Genomic DNA, 27,232 nt, shown 5'->3' with positions numbered 1-27,232 from the left:
TGAATAGATTTATTTTGTATATAACGTATTTTTTGGCTCTCTCGCTGCATGTCTGACCCCTCAAAATGTTTTCTTCACTTTCATTGCACAAGCATAATACATCGTCATTAACATTATTAACATAAGTGGGGTTTTTAGTGAAAAAAAACCAGACAAATACCATGTTCAAGTCTACCCATCAATCACATGTCATCTGATAGTGATTTGGCGTTGAGATAATATGATAATGAGCTCACTCAAAAGCATGATACATACATATAGGCATCTAACGTACGGGCTGCATGCTTGCTTGTGCGTTGGGTTCGGTTTGGCGGCAATTTATGATGAAAAACACTTCGCGTATACTCGTCAATCGATCCGTTGTGAATTTAACAGGTGGAGATACGAACAAATTAGTGAAAGATAATAGTGTGTAATAAATGTATAGCATTTTCAAAGCAAACCAGGAAGGGTTAGCCTATGTGTGGTAATACGAATACGTTTTTATTATATTGTGACTTGTCTTTATCGTGATAAGCGCTGCGGAGGATAGACCTCTTGTATCGAATTGGATTTTATATATAACAGAATGATAATGAGGAAGCTTCGCCTGCGGAAATTTTTTAACTACGGTGTGTTTGTAATATTCATCATATTCGTAGTATCGCTTTATACCGTTGGAAGAGAGATGCTATGGAGGGGTGGCGTTGGTGATGGGAATGCTGACATGGGTTTGGAGCATGAGCTCGACGACTTCAGAAGACAAGACACGCTGCTCGGTAACCATGGCAACGACGAGCGACTCGTAAACAAGGCACCTCGCCACGATGCGGAGGACCTAGAAATGAAGCCGAACGTGCTGGACGAACACATGGGCCGACTTCACGAGATGCGTGCTATCAAAGACGATATGAAAGCCAAGGAAGGGGGGATTGACGACCCCTTGATTGATGAACAGTTCTTGCTACTTAACAATCCACCAAAACCTGCTAAAAATGATGAATTAGTGAGAGATGAGGAAAAAGCAAAGTCTGGTGTCGATCCACAATCACCTGACAATCGACCAGGTGATGTCGTCCGTTCGAACATCACCAATGTTAAGGATGCGGAGAAGAAAAGTCTTCGCAAGCATCTAGCTCCAGACCTTCTCAAACCTCCAGGAAAGAATATATCAGCTCAGGATCAGAATGGGAAAGACTCAACAGAGATTGTTATTATAGAGGTTGATCCCGATAAGTTTAAATCTGAAATAGGTAAAAGGCAGATAACACAAACAAAAAATACCATACTCGTTGATGTTTTTTTTTCAGGGATCGAAAAAGGAAGAAATGGGGGGGGGGGCTAACCATCACATTTCTTTTAAAGTTTCCCATTGATTATTTTGCAAAGTTATATTTGATTTTGTACCTCGACGTAAAAATATTTTTCTTATGTGCAATGATGGATCCCCCCGCCGTGATTTTTAAGTAATCGAAACGGAAAAGATAATATAGGCGAAAAAAGAAAAAGGTGATGAGAGAAGTATGATGATGTGTAACTATATACACAGTGACATAAAGATGGGGCCATGCCCCTCCTCCCAAGTTTCAAGACCAACTAAGAAGGGGGGGGGTAAAGAGAAAAGGGTGAATTATGACATAACTTTATGATTTGTATGCCAATATCTATCATAAAATTAAAGGGTTTTTTAATTAAAATGATTGGAATTTTGGCTCGCTCGCGGCTTTTAAATAATGTTGCCCCATTCGCCATGTCTGGCCCCATCAAAATTTTTGGCTCATCACGCTACTTTTTACACATAACCCCTATTTTTTTTAATTGAAGAAAAAACGAGCTGCCACATTTAGTTCACCTTGCCCCCATCCCCTTATACTATTCTATAATTTATCCGCCCATGTTATGCGAAATATTAATGTATTGATTTTAAATGTAATAATTTAGTGAACATTATCCACTATGGGGAAGACAGATTGTAAAGAAATAGGATTCACGACAAAATAACATTGAACTGAACGGGTGAAGAAAAAAAAACTCATCTATAGAAGGGATGCATTAATTTCTTTGATCACAATGGGGTAGAAGTAAACTCGAATTTAAATAATATTTCTATATAGAAACAATAGAAAAATATAGAAAGGATCTCAAATATCTTAATATCCTCTTTTCTCCGCGATCTTTTGATCTGCGCGTTTCACAGTTATCACCTTATTCACATGGAGCTACAGCAGAGCCAGAATTAATTCTCTGGCCCGTATTCTGAAGTCGGGTTTAAGTTAAACTCAGGTTTAAAGTTGTGGTTTAAGTATGGATGGCCACTTGTTACATAAATCAATAACAGTAGAGAAATCATATTTCAGCTAATTTGGCTCTTAAATCATTCATAATTATCTAGGAAGTATAAATCGATGATTGTCTTCACCATCAATGAATCAGGAAAGAGCAGAGTAAACATAAGAAACGTACAACTTAATAAAAAATTTGATACTTTTGGCTTTTCCATACTTAAACCACAACTTTAAACCTGAGTTTAAGTTAAACCCGACTTCAGAATACGGGCCTCTGTCTTTTATAAGAACGAACGCAACTAAGGCGACCCTGCACAGCAATGGTTTATTCTCTATTGTTAAACTGTAGCTCTATAGGAGTGCCTCAATGCAACTAGATATTCCCTATACCATGTATACATAATTAATCATAGTGGCTTTATTTGGTTACCATGGCAATACGTGAATAATGGACATTAGGCCATTGTTAGCAACAGGTTCGAGGAAATCATAAAGCACTAAAAGGCTAGCCGACACTATTACTTTGTATACATGAAAGTAGTTTTGGCGATAAAACGAACAAGTAAATATTATCTAAACTAAACCCCCCAAATGGCTAATATTTCAATTTTTTATTTTTATTTATACACAACGCAAATATTATGATCTGAATAACATATTTTTGGCAGTAACAATTCAATTTAAGGTTTAGTAAAAACATGAGTCGCAGCCAAATGGCTGAATTGGTAGTATACAAAGTACAAACAATAAAAAGACTCATTACATATTTCAAACATTAAAAAGCAGTAACCTTTGTAAAAACTGACAGTTAAATAAATGTGATATGATACATTCTAGTCTAATCATTTTCTCAATTGGCCATGCATGTACATAGAACACGGAAGACAGCCATCGTGATCGGAAGGCTTGAGTGGATGGCGGCATCTTAAAATAACATGATCATCCCAACATTATAAATAAACAACTTAATAACGAAAAATTATCATTGAAATCAAGTTTGTAAAGAGGACTGTTGATAGTGTGTGTGGGTGTCTGTGTGTAATTGAGTTTTCCAGATCAGTCAGATGTGATTTTTACGTCAGGGGCCGACCTTTAACGTCACTATCCGAAAGACATGACAAGGGCTCGAACCTCTGCATCAATTTGTAACTTCCCCTCATAGCTTGTATTACTGACAGGCCGACGCCTTAACGCGTTGCAACGCCCAATCCATAGAAATATATTCTTTCGACATGTTCGAGGCCATACTCAGTTCAAGATATTTTACTCATAGTACTGACATGTATTTTCATGCCAGTTGTCTGAAGTTCGTAGTGATAGAAAATATCATATTACCCGTCTGCATCGATGTGTATATTGTTGTCCAACCTGTCCATATAGGGTTTATATCAACGAAGTCGATAATTCGTGGCACAAAGTTTTCGAGAGATTTGATATTTATTTTGTAAAGTTCATTGCTTCTCTGTTTAGTGCTGTACAAACATTTCTTTCGACTGTTTATTCGATCAGTTCCCCATGTTTTAAAATGTCTGAATAATGATTTTTTTTATATATATAAATGAAAGATAATGCAAATATTTCTGGCGAAACTGTCTTTTCACCTTTCCATTTTTTGAGGAAAAAATATCGGAAAATCATTTTTTGAGGATAAACAAATATGTGTGGTATTCGTCTTCCACTGATTAACCATTCAATAAAGAATAATGAACTCATATAACAATGTTTGAACCAAAAACAGATCGTCTAGAGAGAGCTTTGATCCCGCCAATCCTCCAGTCGAGACCTGAGCCGGACCTGAGTATTCATTCTAAAGGATGATATCAATATTTTTTTTAACTCCTGTAATATTGCTTTTGGCCCCAAGCGGATCGTCTAGAGAGAGCTTTGATTCCGCCAATCCTCCAGGCGAGACCTGAATAAATTCATTCTAAAAGATAATGGTATAAATAATTCTTTTTTTAAACTCATGTAATGTTTTTTTTTTCGCCCCAAAACAGACCGTCTATAGAGAGCTTTGATTCCGCCAATCATCCAGGCGAGACCTGAATAAATTCATTCTAAAAGATAATAATATAAATAATTCCCTTTTATTAAACTCATGTAAAGTTATTTTTCGCCCCAAAACAGATCGTCCAGAGAGAATGTTTGATCCCGCCAACCCGCTGGGTGAGATGGGTAAACCTGTCGTGTTTGAAGGAGAGATGAAGAAACTAGCTGATGTCCTATACCCTCGTAATGCATTCAATCTGTTAGCCAGTGATAGAATTGCATTCAACAGGTCGCTGCCTGACGTCAGACCTACACAGTAAGTTTGAATGGGAATTGGATTTGATTTCAACGATTTTTTACTTGAGGTTGCAATAAGGGGTGCACAACAAATACGTTTTATGCGGTCACCGTTATTGTATAAAGGGTTCGCCTTCATCCAATTTTAGAAATTAAGTGGATAAAATAATGAAAATGGGTAAAAGTAGAAATTGAAATGGATGAAGAAATGAATAAAAGATAAAATATGTAGCGTTTAACAAATGAAAATTATATGAATTAAAACAGTAAAAACAAAAACATGGAAATAAGAATTACAAAAATAAAATGTATTGAGAGAGAATATATAGAGAAGAAGAAGAAGAAAAAAAAAGAAAGAAAGAAAGAAAAAGAAGGAGGAGAAGAAGAAGGAGGAGGAGAATGAGAGTACAGTACTCTGTGGTGCAAATAAGACCAGAAAAGAGTATTTAATCGATTAACAAGTTTCCTGTAATATTTAGAGTAAATTGTTATAGATCAAATATTTAAACCATCTGTTTATTGTATTGATTCTGTCTGAAGGTGACATGACAAGATGATTGCAGACGAATGCAAATAAAAAGAACCTTTTCCAATGTGACACCAACGACATTTTTCAAAGGTGAAAACCCAACCACCAATAAAATATATTCACAATTTATTCACCCATGTATTCTTCTATTCATTCATTTCAAAATATATATTCAACTTTTAAGTAAATTGAGCTAAACATGAAATGAATCACGAAATATAGAAAGCAGAAAATGTTAATGATATCGCCGATCCTTGCCATCGATAATGGTTGAATGGAGTGATAACAGGGGCGAAACATTGGAATTATGTCCGCGGGCATCAGGGTGTTTTCGAAACTGCAACGGGGGCGGATTCAAGAAAACAGTAGGGCCTAAATGTATTGAAAATGCCCGCCAAACGACAAAAAACAGCTGGGAGGTCTTTGTCGAAAGTTGGTGAACCGGAACACCGGTTACGTCCCAGGTTTCTGATCTTACGAAAAAAGTGCAATTATAATCGCTTGTCCGGAGTCCTGGGAAGCGTTTCATGAAAGTAACAGTGCTTCTCAACCAATCATAATCCAGGAAAGTTGTCAGATCTGACAACTTGTCGGACGAAAATATTGATGAAACGCCCCCCTGGACGAAACTGCTGTTTTTGATTCACCAATTCTCGACAAAGACTTCTTGGTTGTGCTTTGTCATGAGGGGCATTTTGCAATACATTTTCTATGTTCTTGAATCCGTCGTGTCTCGTGGACGCGAAAACTTCCTATTATGAGTTGCCCAGATGGGTCTTTATATTTTTGTATTAAAAATAGGGTAGATACTCATTAGAGTATTCTTTTTTTTTTCCATGTATTTTTTTTCAGATGCAAATCTGTTGTGTTCCCCGATGCGCTACCGACGACCAGTGTAATCATCATCTTCCATAACGAAGCATTCAGTGCGTTACTCCGGACAGTTCACAGCGTTATCAACAGGTCACCAAGGCATCTTCTCAAGGAGGTCATTCTGGTCGATGATGCCAGCACTCAGGGTAATAAGTTCTTAAAAAACACGATGAGAGACAGAGAGGACGGAAGGTTCAGATAAATGTCGATCTGCGCTTGCCCGAACCTAAATCTAATAGGGTTAAGCATGCGCACAGAGATTTTATCTTATCCTCCTGTCCTCTTTTTCTTCCGTCGAGGTTTTGAAAGGATTAAAAGGCCAAGTCCAGACCTTTTTCATCCGCAAAAGATATTTCAAGATGTATATCTTAAAAAATGACACCAGCACATTTTCATTGTCTTATTTGATAGAATTATCTAACGGTAGACATCAGGGCCGCCTTGTTATGAAAACTTATGAAAAAAAAGTCTCCAAGGCTATTTTTGACCTGTTTTCAATTTTTTATTCAGTGACAAGTTATAAGAAATCAGGACCCGCTCTGAATATAAGGGTTGTAATCGTAATAGTAGGATTGATGGACACATAATAACGTTGCTTCTGTTAACAAAACGTGGCTGGGATCTCTTAGTTAAGAGTATGCAATCTCCTCGAGAGCTATTAAGGGAGCAATGAAAATATTAACCAATCCTGTCGAAGAACGCCACCATTTATTTAGTGACAAGTTATAAGAAATCAGGACCCGCTCTGAATATAAGGGTTGTAATCGTAATAGTAGGATTGATGGACACATAATAACGTTGCTTCTGTTAACAAAACGTGGCTGGGATCTCTTAGTTAAGAGTGTGAAATCTCACTGAGAGCTGTTAAGGGAGCAATGAAAATATTAACCAATCCTGTCGAAGAACGCCACCGCGCTCCTGTTCTTTGTTTTCAAAACATTGTTTCAAAGGAAATAATGCCTGTTGGTTCTGTAGACAGATCATGATGATGCAGTGCAAGTGCATAGAATATTTTCGTAGAATGTGAGCAAATCTACATTCAATAATTGACTTCATGTTTGAAGCTGGGGTTGAGTTATGAGCTCAAATAAACCTGCATCTGTTAACCAGCTGGTCAAATAGTAGAACACATGAATCCTAAGTGTTCGAAGCTCTAATGTCCTGTAACATCGTAGGTCGGCAACTGTTCGCTGTCCCTTTCAATGATTTTTCATCGATTGCCAAATGTGCAGTGCCTTTCATGAGCAAACGCAAACTTTTGTCATTTATTTGTTTTTAACTGCAAAAACAAAAATCTCGCGAACACAAACAAAAAAGTGCACGTGGCCCTGCGCAATATATTTTGGAGAAAAATGTACACAGGTGATCGAAAAATATTAAAATATTTATTCTTTTTTTAATTATAGATTGTAAGAGTCTTTCATTTCATTGACTCTGGTACAAAAAAATATTACGTTTCCATAGTGTTATTTTTTTATATCAGTCCTATTCCTAACAACAACAATACATGAGATGAGCTTTATAATTATATTGTAACGAATAATTTTTTTAAGGGGCCGTTGTACCGTTTTGAAAAGGGGAAGCTGATACAAAAGTAAAGGGGCTGCAGAAATCACAATCAGATGTTAAGTAGTTTTTGCACACATGTACGAAAAAATGGGGTCTGAAAGTAAAATGAGCATACTTTATTCATCCTTATTTGCAGATCATTTAAAAAGGAAACTTGATGATTACCTTTCGCGCCATTTTCGATCGTCTGCTCTGGTACGTTTGGAACGATTACCGGTACGCTCGGGGTTAATAAGGGCGCGTATACACGGTGCATTGGCTGCCACTGGTGATGTGTTGACTTTTCTCGACTCTCATTGTGAAACTACGGAGGGATGGCTGGAACCTCTTCTAGCTGTAATTGCTAAAGACAGGTTTGTTTTGTTTTCAACTGCATTTTGATATATGTTTTAGGCCTGACCCAAAAGGGATTATTCAAATATTCAAACATTTACATTACATTGCAATGAAAATTGTTGTTTCCAAAGTGCTATGAATCTTTATCATTCACTAGTCAGTTATCTTTGTGATGATTTCCTTCGGGTTAAGTGAAGCAAATTAATGCTAGGTTTTTTCATTAAAGGCAATTAAGTCTTCTATGTTCAATATTAGTTTACTACTTTGAATGTTGATCACTCGTCTTCTTTACATGCGAGAGATTTGCATATTGAGTGTATCTCCGTGAATATGTAATAATAGTAGTTACAGCTACTTAGCAAACAGAAACATCAAAAAGAATTTGTTTCTATACTTTGTTCTGTTTTCAATATTCATGTTCCCGATCACGACTTACGACCACCATGTACATTGAAAATAAAAAGATCTTTTATTATCCATGTTGTTCTTAGGAGAAACGTTGTAACCCCTACAATAGACGTTATAGACGACAAGGACTTTTCATTTCAAGGAAATGACAATCTTCCTCATGTAAGATATTCTTTTTTTCACTTAGATTCATGTATAAAGTAAACTAGCATATAGCCTTTCTGCGTAACTTTACAAAAAAGGGTTTATGAAACACCCACACCAGGCTTCTTTTGGTCTGTCTGCCTTATCTACACCCCCCTCCCCCCCCCTCTCTCTCTCTCTCTCTATCCCCCTCTCTGGCCACCTCTCTTCCTAGCCACCCCCATCTCCTCCCCCTCTCTCAGTAATGTCACACCTTTTCACTATCTACCTCTCTTCCCCTCTATTTATCTCACTTTCTCCCCCCCCCCCTCTCTCTCTTTCTATCTCTCCAGTTCCTCGTATCTGTTGTTTTTCTTTCCCTCTGACTCCTGCTTTACTATTTTCGTGTTGTAATGTTTTTTTTTTCATTGCAAATTCTTTTAGTCCCTCTCTCTATCTGTTATCCTCTACCCCATATTCCCTCTTTTTACAGTTTCCTCATTCTTATATTCTTCACTGTTTGCAGCCAAGTTCTCAAACGATTTCATTCCTTTACAAGTCAGGTATCTATTAAAACGTTGTATACTCTCTTTCATTTTATATCAAGGTCGGCAGTTTCGATTGGTCGATGTACTTTCGATGGACTCCGATACAAAAAATGGATTTAGAACAAGCGAAGCAAGACCCAACTTTGCCCATCAGAACGCCGACAATGGCGGGAGGACTGTTTTCGATTGATAAGGGATACTTCATGGATATAGGCATGTATGATCCTGGGCTGCAGACATGGGGAGCCGAGAACATAGAACTTTCTTTCAAGGTAATTTTATTTTCTCTTAAAACATCTAGACTCTAGATGATGAACTTAATTTATGAATGTTGGTAAGGCAAGAATGATCTTTTAAGGTTCTTGTTCTCCGATCGCTATCGTTCTTACATCTCAGAACCACTGATCAATGACGATGCAAGTAGCATTTAGAATTAGTGTTACTTAATTGCAACTCGACATAATAAAATATGAAGCGTTTGTTTGTTTGTTTGTAGAATATTTGCCGAATGAAATAATGATAGTAATAATACGAATAATGTTGATGATATTAATAATAAGAAAGTCAAATAAAGTTTTTGGTTGCACTTGAAATTTACTTGGTGCTTTGTGTTCGAGCAAGGTAACTGAAGGAAATAATATGGATTTGATCCAGGTCAGAGGAATAATAATGGTACTAGTAATAATAATGATCATGATGATGATAATGACGACGACGGTGATGATGATGATGATGATGATGAAGATGGTAAGGATGATGATTCAAACAATAAGACATAAGATATGATATTTGGGGGAGGACTTCCTCTTTTCTCTAGATGCAAAAATTTGCCCAATCTACGTTAGATATGAAAAGACTGCGATCACTGTGTGACTATAGAACGGTTTTGGAAGTGTAGCGGGAGAGCTGACCATACAAAATATAAAAACAACTTGGTATTGGCTATGTTTTGTACACTTGTACTGATGAAATGGGGACTGACGCCCCCAACCCCCCCCCCCCTAAAAATACCTAAAATAAATGTCTAGTTTTTAGGTTAAAATATCAAAAAAATTCAGCTCGCACTTCGCGCTCGCGTCAATTGATTAGTTAGAAACCAATTTGTTCACGGTTACAAAAAGTGCTTATAATATCCAGTTCTTAGGCCGGAATATCAAAAATTTCAGCTCGCACTTCGTGCTCACATAACTGTTTAGGTATATCCATCCTGTTCATAGTTAAATGAAGTGTTAGAATGTCCGGTTTTCAGGTCGGAATATAAAAAATCAAAAATATATCATTAGAAACCAATTTGTTCACGGTTACAAAAATTGCTTAGAATATCAAGTTCTTAGGTCGGAATATCAACATTTTCAGCTCGAGCTTCGCACACGCATGAAATTCCATCCTGTTCATAATTAAATGAAGTGCTCAGAATGTAAAGTTTTCAGGTCGAAATATCAAAAATTTTCAGCTCGCGCTTCGCGCTCACACCAATTGATTGTTTTTTACTACCATCTTGTTCATAGTTTTAAAAAAAGGTGCTTAGAATGTCCATTATTCAGGGGGGAATATCTCAAATTTTCAGCTCGCTCTTCGCGCTCGCATCAATTAATTATTCAGTTAGAAACCAATTTGTTCATGGTTATTAAAAGTGCTTAGAATATCAAGTTCTTAAGTTGGAATATCAAAAGTTTTAGCTCGCGCTTCGCGCCCGCACGACTGTTTAGATACTCATCCTGTAAAACTGCTTAGAATGTTAAGTGTCCAGTTAGGAATATCAAAATTTTTAGCTCGCGCTTCGCGCTCCAATAATTTATTAAGGAAGATACCCATCGTATTCATAATTAAGTGCGCAAATTGTATCGTTTTAGGTCAAAATTTTTAGAAAAGAATCAGCTTGCCCTTCGCGCTCGCAAGTATTGTTTTTATATTATTATTTTTAACTGATTTCAATGTCAAATACTTTTTTTATAACGTCTCCAAATCGGCAGAATGGGGAACATAATGTAAACACCTTCAAAGAGGAATAAAAGAAGTATGTTAATATAAACATTGCAATTACCACTTGATTAGAAATATATCGATCACGATCCAATACATTTCATTTCTGGAATGATATACAAAAAAAAGAATTAATTTCGACAATAAAGTGCAATCGCCCGATAGCAAATATTAATAGGAGCAAGATCCCAACTGTTTTATTGGGCACCCCCTGTGTAACCTTTCCCACCTTCAGTGCCACTGCTAGACCTACACATCCAAACGTGTATGGGGGTGGGCTGCAAAATGCAGGGCAACGAGGACTGCGAGGTGCCCAAATATCATCGTGTATTGGTAATTTTATGACCGAATGTATAATTTCGGCACGTTTCACATAATGTAAGAAGGCTAAATAATAATTGAAATAAATGTTCGCTCGCTTCGCTCGCTCGAAAAATTAAAAACTGTGAAGTTGATATTTGGGCAATTATTATCAACCCCCCCTTGAAAAAAATTGTGTCTATATACTTCCATGCCTACTACCCCCCCCCCCCCCCTTTCTCATTCTTGTCGCTTGCCCCCCTGACGAAATATGCCAGGTACGCCATTGGGAGGGGCAGAATCACTTATGGAAATTTACAGTGTAATAATGTTGGCATAATCAAATTCGAAGAGTGTACCTTTTAGATGAACATTTAATAAAACTTTTGGGCAGGACAATGTCAAAGTATGCATATTGTTGGCATTACATGAAAATTCTAGTTCTTGCATAAAAAAGGATTGAAATCAAACATTCGTCCCATCTTTACGCCTGCCTGTATTATAGTCATTTGACATCTACTTTAGATCGGGTTCATTATATTATATCTTTAGCGAAAATCAGAGTTCATTTCGTCTTTCATAAAGCATATTGGTGTCGTATTTTAATGCCTTTATACACTGAACTAATTTCATCATTATATTGTTGTATAAACACAGACGTGGATGTGTGGTGGGTCCTTATACACCATGACCTGTTCACACGTGGGTCATATCTTCCGGAAGTTTGCCCCTTACACCCACGCCTCGGGTCATTTAAATCGCAACACCAAGCGCATCGTTGAAGTCTGGCTGGACGGGGCACGGCCCTTTTTTTACAAATTGAATCCAGGCGTGGCGAACGTGGACGCTGGGGACATTCGGGAGCAGATCGATCTCCGCAAGAAATTGGAATGCAAATCGTTTCAGTGGTACCTTGACAATGTCTTCCCTGAGTCACCGTGGCCGAGAGAGGGCAGTATATTTGGCTTTGTAAGTACATGCTATAACACAGTCACACCAACAAAACCGACTCCAAACCGACAGATGATCTGTCATTCGAAATAACTTTGATCGGCCTTGAGTCCGTTTCGGTGATGTGACTGTTTCATAAAGCAGTAGTTTAACTTCAAATTGATTTAGTTTGATATGGATTGCATATAGAGAAGAGGAAATTAAGCAAATTAGGGTTTTATTGAAATTGGATATAAAAAATAACGGATTTCAAAGGTGTATTTTATGATGAACTTAAGATACATTATTGTCCGACGTCACGGTTCTTTAGTAATGTATTACGGAATTACAATAATTCCTTGCAACATCCTTTTTTAAATGAAATTAAAAAACGGTTAATTTATCATATTTTTTATATAATTATGAAATCAATATCAAATCACAAAATTTACAAACAATTTGTCTGATTGGCAAAAGATACGAAAGTACAACTTGGCTGTCACCTATCTATTCTTCAATTTGATGTTTCTCTTGTATTTCTACCGTAAATGATTTTAATTCATTTAAATTTTTTCTCTCTTTCTCAGTTTGGAATGAAAAAAAATCATTAATCTGTTGTTATTGTTATTCATGATAATTTCTTCTTTTTTAAGGTTTTGTGCAAATTTTATAATTGGCTTATTTAACTTTGTCAGTCCAACAATTAAACATTGCATATTATCGCCAGTCTTATGTTATTGTTTCTATATTTACAGATAAGGAATCCTGACCATAAAGTTTGTCTTAAACGCCAACATAAGAAAGTGGTAGGAAAACCATGTGGACAAATTAATCAGATGCGGGTAGGTAGCAAAATTCCGTTACCACTTTCTTTTGTTTGAAAAGGAATGTTCAGAAGCATGAAAATAGATAATGTTATTTTTATTATCACCATCTCTTTCATCACTCTTATTACTGTTAGTGTCATTATTATTACTAATCACGATTATTATGATTATTATCACAATCGTCGTCGTCATCACTATCCTAACCATTGTCATCACCATTGAAAGAACACCCTTTTCAAATCTACATAATGGGTATAGAAGTGTTTTGTTTTTATACTGCAATGTCAACTCGGTAACCGTTTTTTTTTTACTCATTTGAATCAATTTATTATTTTGTATTTATTGATCACTGTGATTTTCATCATGACATCTGATCATTTTAACCTAAAAAATATTATCGTGGAGAAGGTTTACAGTTCATCATGTCTAATATGACGAAGGGAAAGGAAATACAGGCAGAACAATTGAAATGGAAAGACGAGAAAGGATGAAAAGAGGATATTAGAGGTATTCTTTTCTTGAAAGTGAGCGAAGTCTTGAAAAGGACTGTAAGCCAGATGAGATGAGCTGAATATGGCTTGAGTAGCGATGGTTTGAGTAGTAGCAGGATGAAGTGAAGAGAGGTTACTCGATGTTTCGGGCAGGTTGACTGTCCGTCTTCAAAAAATATTGTTTTCAATTCTCGTATTATCATTAGTAGTATTAAGTAGTTGTTTATTTTTGCATTTGTTGTGGAAGGCATATAGTAGTAGTGGTAGTAGTAGTAGTAGTAATAGTAGTAGTAGTAGTAGTAGTAGTAGTAGTAGTAGTAGTAGTAGTTGTTGTTGTTGTTTTATTGGGGTGCACGCATGGTAATAAATGCAGTTACAATAATCACTACTACCATTCTAATTTTCAATGTAATCATTATTTCTGCATGTCTATCTGTAATTCATTTCATTGCCTATAAGTCTGTGTATTTTGCGAGTTATTCATTCCAAAATATGAAATTGGATTTAGAAATTTTGTTCATTTCTGTCACAGCTATGGGAGTACACAACGTTGAATGAGATAAGACAAGATGTACAGTGCCTCGACCTTACGGGAGAGGGTGAATTATCTTTATATGGCTGTCACAGAGGACTGGGTAATCAATTATGGAACTGGAACAATTCGGTAAGTTGTCTGCATTTTTCTTTTTTATCTATTTAATGTGTTATTGATTTTCATTTTCCTTTTTTCATTGTATTAATTAGTTTAATTATGTATTTTCTCTCTATATATTTCTTTCTATCTATCTATCTATCTACCTACCTATCTATCTATCTATATATCTCTTTAGCTATTTATTCATTCTTATTTCTTTAATTTGATATATGTATATATTTTTTTATTTCCTCATGAATTCATTTTCATATTCATTTATATATTTTCGGATTCATTTAGAATATATATTCATCTATTTATTTGTTTATAAATTAATTGAGTTTTTGTTTATTTGTTTATTTATTTATTCATTTATTTATCAATCCATTTTTTTTTTATTTATTCAAAAATATGTTGGCCTATGTAGATATATTTATGTATTTTTTTCATTTATTTAATATATAAATATATTTATCCATACGTTTTTTTTTATAAAGCAAACAAGGTAGTCCCATTCAAGCCAGATGCTCGCTTTATAATGGAGCTTAACAATCCTCTCATATTTTACGTCTCTGTTTTATTTATTTCTCAATTTCATTTCATAGACCAAAAATGTGTTATTACTCCAAACGTTGATCCTCTAATTTGATTTTGTTGGTTTGGGATACTTCACTCTTACCAAGTATATGTTGTAATTGATCATTGACCTGCATGTTGAACATTGGAAATGGGATTACTTGAATATACAGACAAATCTACAGAAGTAGATTTGTATATGATTTATTTATTTTCAAACACTCATAGAAAAGGTGAACAACATACACATTTATCATATTTATTGTGATTATATGATCAATTTCGTTATTATCATTATTATTGCTGTTTTCTGATCGTTATCATTATTATTCTAATACCACCACATCATCATTATACCGCCATCACCACCACTACCATCATCATCATCACTTCCACCAACATCGCCATAATTACCACCATCATCATCTCCATTAATATCATCATCATTAACATTACCACTATCATTCACCATCACCATATCAATATCATCATCACCATCATCATCACAAACCATTATCATCATTGTCATCATCATTATCATCACAAACCATCATTGTCATCATCATCATCATCACAAACCATTATCATCATTGTCATCATCATTATCATCACCATCATCTTCACTATCATCATCATCATCACAAACCATCATCATCATCATTATCATCACCATCATCTTCACTATCATCATCATCATCATCACAAACCGTCATCATCATTATCATCACCATCATCTTCACTATCACTATCATCATCATCATCATCACCACCAACAAACATAATATCATCACCAACAACCATAATCATTACCATCGCCATCATTTCGATCATCTTCATTGTTGGTGCTTATTTATTTCTCTCTTCATTTTTCTTTGACCAACAGACGAAGCAAATATCCCACGGTCTTCATGGAAAATGTCTTAGTATAGCTTCAACAGATAATAAGGGTACCATGAGTCTGGAGATGGCTCCTTGCTTAGATTCGAATCCCAACCAGCGTTGGGAAATGCCTCCACCATACAACCCAAAATTATGGGGTTAACAGCTAAAAAAAAAAATTGGTGCATCAAGCGAAGAACTAGGCCTAATAACTATGCCCCCCCCCCCAAAAAAAAAAAAAAAATGATAATAATAATAATAATAATAATGAAAAAAATAAATAAATAAAAATAGATGAATAATAATAATAATAATAATATAGAGTATTTATAAAGCGCCAAATCCACATTGATTATGTGCTCAAGGCGCTGAAATATACTTGGTATGTTATTATTACCCCGGCTGTAGCTGAGCGGCCATATAGGCGCTAAAGCATTCAAGGAATAAATCCTACCGGGTACCCATTCACCTCACCTGGGTCGAGTGCAGCACAATGTGGATACATTTCTTGCCGAAGGAAATTACGCCATGGCTGGGATTCGAACCCACGACCCTCTGTTTCAAAGTCCGAAGACTAATCCACTGGGCCACAACGCTCCACATAATGATAGTAATAAATAAAAGTAATGATAATAATGATTGATCATGGGACTGCTTGCATTGGCCAAATATGCAATCCATCGTAAAATTTCATTGTAGGCCTATAAGAGCAATCGCTGCACTTTTTGTAATGGGATCATTGCATTTTGTTTTCGTTCTTATCAAAGCGATGGTGAGTATGAACTATGAAAGGTGGGTTCTATAATTGTAAACTTAACTAAAATTATTCAGTTGAATTCAACACCATTTGATTATTCTAAATTTTCTCTAAGTTGATTAGAAACATGATAATAATATACCTTGTAATAAAAGTTAATGATAAAACAGGTACGCCTCCGCCATCCTTTTAAAATTGCTTCTTCATAGATAGTCATGATAGTTATATTATTATAACAATGATATTGATAATGATTTATGCATGCACTACTGCTTGAGTTGTGCATGGTGACTCAACATTTAAAACAAGATTAAAACGTTAAAAACCCTTGTATTCAGAGACGATTTTTTTTTTCTTTAAAAAAAATGAAAATAAAGAGGCCATACATAGTATTATTTATGTGATTTTATTCTGAAATTTAACATAAAATGTAACTAAATATAGTGATTCATCATGTTCTTGAGAATATTCTCTTCCCGAATTCTGATCTGAAATATATTATTTGCAAGTTACAGAAATTTATAGTTGACGTATCTTGAAAACTAGTTTAATATCTTATATTCTTCAAAGTGCATATGGTAATGATCTCTTCTGTCTGAGTGCAATATTTGTATGTGCAAATGAAGGAAGAATATATTTATAAACTTTTGATCTATGAAATAATGCAATGAAATATTTTAAGATGATGTTGTGCCCCAACTGGCAAATTTCAATAGCTTTATTCAAGTTATTTCAAAATTCTCTATCCATCAATAATTTACAGAGGCGGTTTCCACAATAGAAATTCAACGATATTTTCCTTTTATATTTCATTTTGTTGTACTACACATCGGTAGGTCTTGTCATAAGTTAACTCTGGTTTAAGTCCAGTCGTACAATAATATGATTATATTTATATGGACTGTTGCCATGTCAAATGGTGATACGATATTTGCTCCTGGAACGTTTGCTCCAGTCTTTATATCTCAGAAGGCACAGGGTTAGAGTTTGATAGGATTGTAATACAGTTTTTTTTTTGGTTCAGAATAATGTAAAGATAAGGATTATGGTTTATTTGATTTTGGATGTTAGATTTTATGTTTGGCTTTCTGTGCAGATTTTCCATCGGAGCATATTTCATGGAACCTGACCAATATTCATGACAAAAAAAAACAATTAAAAATCAGTTTGTATTCATTTCTTCTCCTTATCTGATTGACAACTTTCCAAATTATTAAACATGGAAATGCTATTTAATTTGTTTCTGCAATGATCCAACAAAACATGGAACTTGTGCTACCGTGCCTATATCATTTTAACATATTTTGTTGATGGTGTTAATGCTTCATAATATAATTTAGCTTGATATCTGAATTTTAATTCATCTCTAGATCGGCAACTTGGCGGTATGAAGACCATTATCCACACAGATAATCTCGCCTGTTATGAATCGACTCTCGTCAGATACGAGAAAGCTGATGGTTTTCAGCACGTCATCAATAGTAGGGGGAGGGTGATTGAGTGGTGCCTGCCGCGGTTCCTCGTATATCTGTTGAAATGAATAGTAAAGAGAATCGATAAGGCATAATACTCGAATAGTCATATAACATGTATTCGAATAGTTGCGGATACTATAATCAAATCGTTTGAATATTCGAATATCAAAAGTGGCGCACGGGCTGGAAATGCCCCCCCCCCCGCTTCTGCAATGCTGTTGAATCTCACAATAGTTGTTTAACCGTTTAAGAACCGTGCTTAGAATTATTGAGAATTGAATATTTAAAATTATACTTTGTTGTTTAATATTTTAAACACTCACACATTCATACCCTTGTTTAAACTGATTGAATAACTACTGTAAAGGTTCATACATACCTCAGTCACATTTGCTCTATAGCGGCCGTACGGCGAGTAGAAACCTGGCGTTTTATTCATTTTTATTCGAACCTCTTATATGTAGCTATTATTAAAAAATAAAAATAAAACGGCTGTTTTCGACTCGCCGTACGGCCGCCGTAGAGCAAATGTGACCGAGGTAATAGTAAACAACGTTGTGTTTAAATAAAAATCAAATGGCGTTTTTACTATTTAATTCGTGCTTCATTGCCAATGAAATGGCAATTCCAATTGTTGAAGATGATAAACCCATGATTCCAGATTATGTCTATAGAGATTTCTGCAAAATTGAGCACTATCAGTTTTGTAAGGCAAAATGTATATTGTTTACGTTTTTGCCATGGCAGTTGACAGATTAAATATTTCCTGTATTCACTTTGGGACTATGAAAAATATGATGTTTTTCACTTTGGGACAAATATTTGAATAGTGGGTGTAAGTTATATTTTTGTATTTATGCTACCCCCGTTTCCTTGAGAAATAGATGTGTTTAAAACCACTGAAATAGAACAGATAGAAGAGTTGAGAAATGAAATGAATTATTAAATTTTTAAAGAAAAAAAAATAAATCAATTGTGGTCGTTTTATTCATTAATGTGTGTTTTTGTCACTTTCTTCATGGACATATAATAATTACAAAATCACCAAGATTCGTTGTTGTTTTTTCAAAATGATTATCATTCTGTCTATATTAGCAGGGGCTGAAATCTTTCCCAAAAGGTAGGGGGACAAGGGGCTGGAAAATTTGACAAGTAAAAAAAGAAAAAAAAAGGTTATCATCCTAAAAGTAAGGCCATCTCGTCCAAAAATACATGTTTTATTTCGATTTTGAATGATGTATTTCTTACCATCATAAAAGACCAAAAACAGTAGGGGGACATTTGATATTGTGTCCCCCCTACTATTTTGAGTAGGGGGGACACGTCCCCCCTGACCCCCTGGGATTTCCGCCCATGTATATTATAGCCTATACATAATATTATGTATTTGTAATTAGAATAGATTGACAAGACGGTAGTTCTTACCTCATTTGGCGGAGGCTCCAAAAGACTCTCAAAAACATTAAATGACGGACTGTAAAAGTAAAAATGTGTCACAAAGATATTTCGTTTACGTTAAAATAATGCACTGCAACTAAATATTACGTTCAATGCATCGTGAAAAGAAAGCAAAGAATGTATTTTATGCATGCCAAGCCAAAGAAAATGTTTTTATAGCTTAATAAGAGAACGTTGCGTACATACTATCTTATTCATGATTATGAAAAGTTCTCATCTGATATTAGTTTTCCGCTACAACCAATCAATCTATCCATCACCCCCCCCCCCTTCTCTTTCTCTCTCAATTTTCTGCCCTCTCCCCCTTTTCTGTGCAGTCTTTATCATGAATCCACTATCTTTCTTCATTATTCTATTTCCATCTACATTTTTTTAAATAGAATATCACTTACCTTACAGCATTGACACGTACTCCCTTCGGAGCAAGTTCTATAAAAATAAGAAAAATAGGATGTACATAAACGTGATAAAGGGGGTCCATTCTGACGTCAAGATGGTTTTGAAGAAATCGGAACATGAGAGAACACGGAACTACCAATGAATTAAGGTTCGTTGAAATCCATCAAGGAACAAGAAGTGTTGATTTTTTAAAGTTTTTTTTTCCTTCGCTTGCTGCATTTCTTATACACATATACATAATAAAGTATATACACCTATCACAAATTCAATAGAACTCCATAAATTTTTATGATCTATATTTCATTGTAAATGAAAATAATATTTTTATAGAAGTGTATTTGTTAAATAAAGTTATACCTAAGTAATTTTATATCAAATTCATAGCTGAAACCAGTTAAAATTTGATTAAAAATAGCAATATATAAATTTATAGAAGCTTGAGTGTCCTGAAAAAAGGAAATCGAACTTTGTTATTTTTATATGGATTATGAACAAATTTAATTGATTGATATAAAAATATGTTTTTCCCATTTTCTGGTTCTTCACAGCATCAAGATTTATCAAATTTGTCATTTTTTTTTATAAAATGACAATGTTCTTACAAATCCACCCTCCCCCCCCCCCTCCCGCTTCTCTCCGTAAAAGCAAAAAAACGGGTCATCTGTGGAATGCCACATTTTGATCTGCAAACTTTAAAACACTGCTATACAAACTTTAGAATACTACATGCCCTGTTTTAAATTTGAATACTTACCTAGAGCTGTTGACTGTGTGAAGTAGTTAATAGAAGACACGGCCATACCAAAGGCTATTAGACTCGGTGACTGTTTTATAGGAATCAATTAGTGAGTGTTAATTATCATGACGTAAATCTATGCAACTTGTATGCAAGTCAACCACTCACCCCCGCCTGTATAGCCCTCTTATGTTTTGAAATGTTGTGGTCAGGTGAATAATTGATGTTTTATTAAAAAATAGACATGGGGAAATATCTTTTTTGCAGACTTATTCTCAAAATAAATTGTGCCACTTAAAAAAGAAAATATCTAAAAATCAAAATCAAACGATCCAAAAATAAGTATTCACCCAACCCCCGCCCCCATCTCCCTTGATTTCACTCTCCCACTTGTTCCTCTCACGCTCTGTCACTTTTTACTCCCCCCCCCCCCCCTCTCTCTCTCTCTTTCTCTTTTTCTACCCCTGCCTTATCTCTCTGTACAAGAAACTGTCTGTTTCACTTACCATGCGATGTGCACAACTGCATGAAATATTGATGACCACTCCTGTATTGGAAACAATTATGATATTGGGTTCGGTTGGACAAAAGAGGTGGAATATTCAAGCAGGGAGTCCGTGCATTATATATCAGGTGATTACGGATTCTGAAGTTGAAAGTCTCCAAATTATATCCATGTTTGTAAACTTGTGCTATATTCAATCTCCACGAATTCACAATTATCTATCTGATTAGAATGAATATAATTGATTATTTAGTATATCCAATATTAATTCTCATTTATGATGACGTCGATGGTGATAGTGGCGGCTGCGGCGGCGGTGGTGGTGATGGGGGTGGTCGTAATGATCATGATTGTGATGGTAATAATGATTATGATGGTGGTGGTGGTGGTGGTGGTGGTGGTGGTGGTGGTGATGATGATGATGAGGATGATGATGAGATGATGATGATGATTATGATGATGATGATTATGATTATGATATCGATGATGATGCCTGATAATGATAATGATGATGGTGATGGTGGTGGTTTCGATGATTAAGATTTTCCAATGATGTGTTGCTGATAGTGATACTCTGATTATAGTGATTGGAGGGATCGTGATTCTTTTTTTCTTTCTTTCTTTTTAGATGGTAACAAGGAGAACGGCGAATTACAGTGATCGTAATTTTAATGACTACAAAAAATCGTGAGCAATGCACATCTATTTAGATTATACAGCAATATAATTTGTTTACCCTCCGTTTTCTCCAAGTATGATACTGCTGCTTTCGTTGCCATGGCAGTGGTCATGGTATTGACTTGCATCGCATCAATGACCGCGGAGGGCGCCAACTCAGATAATCGTCCATAAGATATTTCAACTGCACAGTTCACCTGGAGTTCGGATTGATTGGGACGGGTCGAGTCGTACAAACGAAGAAAATGTCAGCTATTTCTGTATTTTTTTCTCCATTTTTTCCCTTTATCCCAGAAATCGCAATACTTTTATTTGACCATAATTATTTACAATTTTATATTTGCCATTTCTTTTTAACTCTGCAGCATCAGGAGGTTATGATGAAAAAGGTTTACTGACCATATACTATCATGTATAAATAATTTCAATTAAATGATGATTTATTTATTCATTTATTTTATTTCATTTTATTTTATTTGTCTTCTTTACCCAGGGTAGCCTGTTCAGTTGTTAAGACACTGTTGTCAACCAGGGCCCTGAACAATACATATATACATAACACAATCAAAAGAACACATTATATGCAACACATAATTATGAAGTCGAAATTTTTACACTGCAATACGATTAGAGAGAAATTATTTGAGTTCTTGAAAAGGGAAGCATTATTATTATTATAGGTCATTTATTTTTCAACATTAATAACTATCTATGAAGTTCTGTGGCAGATTGGGCCATTTGGGGCAATATGGAATGACTCGTGTTGGACAGTAATAAAACAGGTAAGCTGGCATTCCGAAACTTAAAATCAAAGTCTGATGAGGCCTTTAAACGTTAATTCTCTACCAAACAAAAGTAAACTTACCAGTATGTGCAGTGGTCCCAATTTGTCCGAAACCTGAGAAAGTGCATTCTCAACATCGGAGTCTACTTGTAGATTACACTCGACTGCCAAGACCTGTAACAAAATTGATTCAGGATTGCTCTACCTTTCAAAATAATAATGTAAACTTCTAATTATTTCACAGTAGGACAAACTAACAAATATATACATGTATTTACATTAAAACTAAAAGTATAATAATTAATCAAACCGTGGTAATTGAGTCTACACTCTGAAAATACAAAAGTAAAAAGTGGTGGGAAAAGGAGTAATGGCGTTTTCCATCCTTATTAAAAGGTGATTAACCCCTTTTATGTCTTAGAGTGTATGCAAACCTATGTCAACATAATAGGCGTATTTTCATTTGATACATGGCCATGCAAGGTGGGGGGGGGGGGTATTTTCCATTTATTTTTTATCTAAATTTGATTTAAAGATATCTTATTGTGATATTTTATGATTTAATTATAAAGAAAAAAAACCACCCTTGCTCGCAACAAGTTTTTAATTTACCCTATTTCTATCACCATGCCCATTTCTCTGTCAGTTATACTTCAGCACCCTCAACTCTATGACTAATTACACCAATTCCTCTAAAGGCCTTAATTTGATGGGTTTTTTCATTTCTGTTTTATTTTCTTAAGTTAGGCCTGTATATTTATAATTTTAAGGACTCTATAGCCAAAGAGAGTACATCAAACCTGTTTCGAATCCAGTCCATGTCTGATACATTCCCGGGTAATTTCATCAAACTTTTCCTGGTTCTTCCCAAGAACAGCCACTGAGCATCCATGTGAAGCAAAGTGAACGGCCACCGCTTTACCTAGGCCGCCCTCTACGCCTGAAATGACCAGAATTGATTTCCATGAACGATTGACTTGTCAAGAATGAATAAAATGATATTGATAAGGGTATTCCGTGGAAGCAACATCGTAACTTTCCTTTCATCGCCTATTTCTTAATTTCTTAATTTCTTAAAGGGGTACTCCATGCTGAAAATAGTATGGTTTGAAAAGATAAAGTAAAATCAGGCAAACAAAACACTGAAAATTTGATCAAAATTGGAAAAGAAATCCGAACAGGGTAATGACATTAAAGATTTGTATTATTTCGTTGAGACAGTTCAAATCCCCAATTTGTAATAAATAATACTTTGTATCTTATTATATGAAATTAAGTTTATTGACTTTTTGTCGACCAAGAACTGAAAATATTGGATTGAAAACTGATTTGATGCATTACATACTAATTTGTGCAAATAATTTTATCCTCAGATGAGGGGTAGAATTTTTATAGTCACGCATGAAAATATGAAATTATTCTGATTTCATGTAAGAAACATAAAAAAGGGAAAGTGGAGAGGTAACATCATTCATCCACGCACTCGCGTACATGGGGGGGGGGGGGCTGCACGGGTTCAGCCCCCCCCCCCCCATTCAGATTTTTAAAACCTTTTTTATTTATTTTTTATTCAACTCGAACCCCCCCCCCCTTTAAAAAAATCCTGCGTACACTACTGAGTCCACGTGATGAATATCCATGACGACATGCTTATCACAAAATATTGCTAAACTTTAGAATTCAATAACTTCGTTTTTTGTTTTCAGATTTTGGTGAAAATTTCAGCATTTTGGTCGGTGAATTTTACTCTATTAATTTCATAAGAGAGTACTCCTTTCATCTTGAAAGCGGCATCGTCCAATATGCCTTATTTTTCAGTTATATTGCCCCTCATCCCCCACCCCACCCCCCAAAAAAAACCGTTGAAGAGCTAGAGATAGAGAGGGGGCGACGAAGAAAGAAGGAAAGAGAGGAGGAGGTGGCTGGTTGTGCATTGGTATCATCATTTCTTTTTACTAACATGAGTTAACACGATAGTAAATACAAAACTGAAGTAGTAGAGTAATGGTATATAGGAGAAGTGGTAGTAATTAGTGGTAGTAGTAGTAGTAGTATAGTAGTAGTAGTAGTAGTAGTAGTAGTAATAGTAGTAGTAGTAGTAGTAGTGGTGGTGGTGGTGGTGGTGGTAGTGGTAGTAGCAGTAGTATAGTAGTAGTAGTAGTAGTAGTAGTAGTAGTAGTAGTAGTAGTAGTAGTAGTAGTAGTAGTAGTAGTAGTAGTAGTAGTAGTAGTAGTAGTAGTAGTAGTAGTAGTAGTAGTAGTAGTAGTAGTAGTAGTAGTAGTAGTAGTAGTAGTAGTAGTAGTAGTAGTAGTAGTATAGAGCAGTAGCATAATCATAATTATAGTAGTTTAATTATAAAAAAAAAATTGTGAAACATGGGCTTTGCATGATTTAAAATTTCTGATCGAGTCAAGTTGTGATTTAAAAGAAATTACAAATTATAAATGACATATTTATTTGGAAACCGTCCTTGTTATTGAAAACATTTAGTGTGATTAACGGTAGATTCTTTAGAAAACATAAATCATACAAACGAATTCCCTGTCATTAAAGATTAGACTTTACTTTTTTTTCGCGCAAAGATTTTGCCAAACAGTGCACTTGGCATAAAACACTGATTGACTTATTTTTCTACTCTTGCCAACTTTTTTTTCTTCTTTCATTCCAAAGAGTAGTTTGTTTGTATAGGCATAACGTCATTTTTCTTTAGATTGGAGTGGCGTTTCGTGGGCGGTATGGGCAAATCTCCTGAAGTGGTTATGCCAGACATTATTATTTTTTTTAAATAGGCCGAGTTATTTTGAGACCATTTCATTTATTTCGGCTTTGATTGATCATGTTGATCATAACAAGAAGACAGAATAAAAGGCATCATAAAGAACAAAAACTAGTAAACATTGTTATCGTCACTTTATTAAGAAATTCACACCGTATTCCAAAAACATAATTTTATGAAACAAATGCATGTATTGTCCATTGATAAAAGGTAATTATATAACATTATTCACTACAAAGGGTGGAATAACTAGAATTTTAAGGATTCCTTCCCTATATTCAAATATTCAGGTATATAATTCTCTCTTTAGTTTAATCCTGTTGAGCCTTTTGGCTGATAAAAGGTATTCCTGCTTATTTTGATATGTGAAATAATACAAATATAAAGAATTGAAATAACACGACCGAAATATGTTTTCTTTTTTGACGTTGTCGTTGTTTTGTTTTTTAACTCGAGTTAAATCGAAGGATACATGGGTGAAAGGAAAAGAGATATCTTACCCACAACGACTGCGGTTTTCCCTTGCAAGTTCACATTCATTATTATCCTTCCGAATAAGTCCACCACATTCCACAGAAGAGAGTGAGTATTGGAATGATCGATAGCCAACCACTCATTTAGTATCCAATTTACCAAATGAGGCTGGTGGTATAGTTCTCCACGCTTCTCCTGAGTAGAATATGCTGGTAGAACGGGCGATAGATTATATCCCAATGTGATGGTGGATTTTTAGACCCTAACTGATATTTATACACTATTTATTTCAATTTCAAATTGATACATTGTCTCTCTTCAAAGGTCGGAACATAATCTTGAAGCTATAATACTCTCTAAAACAATACTCGAATTTAAATGATGGTGGTGATGAGGATGATGTTGATGATAATGATGATGATGATGATAATGATGATAATGGTGATAATGATAATAGTAATGATAACATAATAATAATAATAATAATAATAACAATAAAATAATAATGATAATAATAATAATAACAACAACAATAATAATAATGATAATAACGATATATATGAATAAAATGATACGTTTATGTATATTTTTCAAACTTTCACAATGTCTTTAATTGCCTTTAAAAATGATTAAAGGCAATAGTGAGACTATTTTACAAGTAGGATTTTTCTTCAAATTCTTCTGTTTGTTGTTTTCCTTTTTTTGAAAGGAAAAAAGTAAAAGTCAGTAATTTCTTGAATATTACAAGCTATTGATTTTTTAAAACATCAGGAAAACGACTAAGGCTGATTCTAAAACAATTGAATGGTTGTGTCGTAAATAAATCCATTCATATTTCTTTATAGGAAAATTGTAATATTCAAACATCCGGGCCGGTGCAAATCCAGAGGCTAAGAGCCGGTGGGATGGGGCAGGAGGGGCGGGGGAGGGGGGTTAAGGGAAATAATTGGTCAGCATAATTGTATGTTCCCAAATTTTAGGATAGATGTTACACACTACTATCCTGTAGTACACCTTTGTTTGACCCACCCTCGTTTTTTGGTAAATAAGAAAAGAATTGCATTCTTTCTTGCGCAAACCCTTCAAAAAGAGTAATTCAGTATTTTGGTACTTCCACTTTTTATCTATGCCTTTTTTTCAACCCAGGAGGGCTGTTAAACAATGTAAACACCATTTCATTTAAAATGGACCCAATAATTGATATCAAATCAAACACGAACACTAACCCACATATTCGCCAAGAAACTGCAACCCAGAAATGGGGGGCGGTGGGGGGGGGGGGGGTAACATGCGACCACCGTGACCCAAAAAGGGTTTTGACAAAAAGAAGCAAAAATAAAAAATAAAAAAGAAATCTATAAACATGGCAATGGATGCATGAGCCCATTAAAAGAATACTTTAATTGGGTAGTAAGCATATCCCCAAAATGAATTACGTGCCTTGATTATTATTTCAATTGGCCTTAATATATGCCTAAATTCACTGAGATCAATGCGATCGGAACGGCGTAGCGAAAAATATGCGAAGCTTTGGAGCTGATTTCTTTCTTCTTTTTTCTTGATAAGAAAATGCTATGCTTTGGAGCGGCTTTCTTTGTTCTTTTTCTCAATAAGACAAAAATGCTATGCCTTGG

The 27,232-nt window shown here is 35.0% G+C and overlaps 2 protein-coding genes across 2 annotated transcripts; one reads left to right on the top strand and one right to left on the bottom strand.

The window, feature by feature from the left end:
• The first annotated feature begins 281 nt into the window (after positions 1-281).
• On the top strand, positions 282-15,783 carry LOC129274612 (polypeptide N-acetylgalactosaminyltransferase 1-like). Its single transcript, XM_054911392.2, has 10 exons — positions 282-1,232; positions 4,392-4,569; positions 5,932-6,098; positions 7,658-7,874; positions 8,349-8,427; positions 8,996-9,208; positions 11,877-12,188; positions 12,905-12,991; positions 14,000-14,131; positions 15,561-15,783. The coding sequence occupies exons 1-10, from the start codon at positions 569-571 to the stop codon at positions 15,717-15,719; spliced, it is 2,208 nt and encodes a 735-aa protein (XP_054767367.2). The 5' UTR covers positions 282-568; the 3' UTR covers positions 15,720-15,783.
• Positions 15,784-16,703: 920 nt separating this feature from the next.
• On the bottom strand, positions 16,704-25,756 carry LOC129274611 (3-oxoacyl-[acyl-carrier-protein] reductase FabG-like). The gene is made up of 9 exons (XM_054911391.2): positions 25,625-25,756; positions 23,149-23,288; positions 22,430-22,522; positions 21,623-21,761; positions 20,888-20,928; positions 20,400-20,469; positions 19,639-19,675; positions 19,214-19,262; positions 16,704-17,841 (listed from the first exon to the last, which is right to left on the bottom strand). Exons 1-9 carry the CDS (start codon positions 25,662-25,664, stop codon positions 17,680-17,682), a joined length of 771 nt encoding a protein of 256 aa, XP_054767366.2. The 5' UTR covers positions 25,665-25,756; the 3' UTR covers positions 16,704-17,679.
• Positions 25,757-27,232: the final 1,476 nt, after the last annotated feature.

This window comes from Lytechinus pictus, chromosome 13, assembly GCF_037042905.1.
Source record: "Lytechinus pictus isolate F3 Inbred chromosome 13, Lp3.0, whole genome shotgun sequence".
Taxonomy (NCBI): domain Eukaryota; kingdom Metazoa; phylum Echinodermata; class Echinoidea; order Temnopleuroida; family Toxopneustidae; genus Lytechinus; species Lytechinus pictus.
Note: the sequence above shows the minus strand (reverse complement) of the source record. Positions and strands in the feature narration are given on the sequence as shown.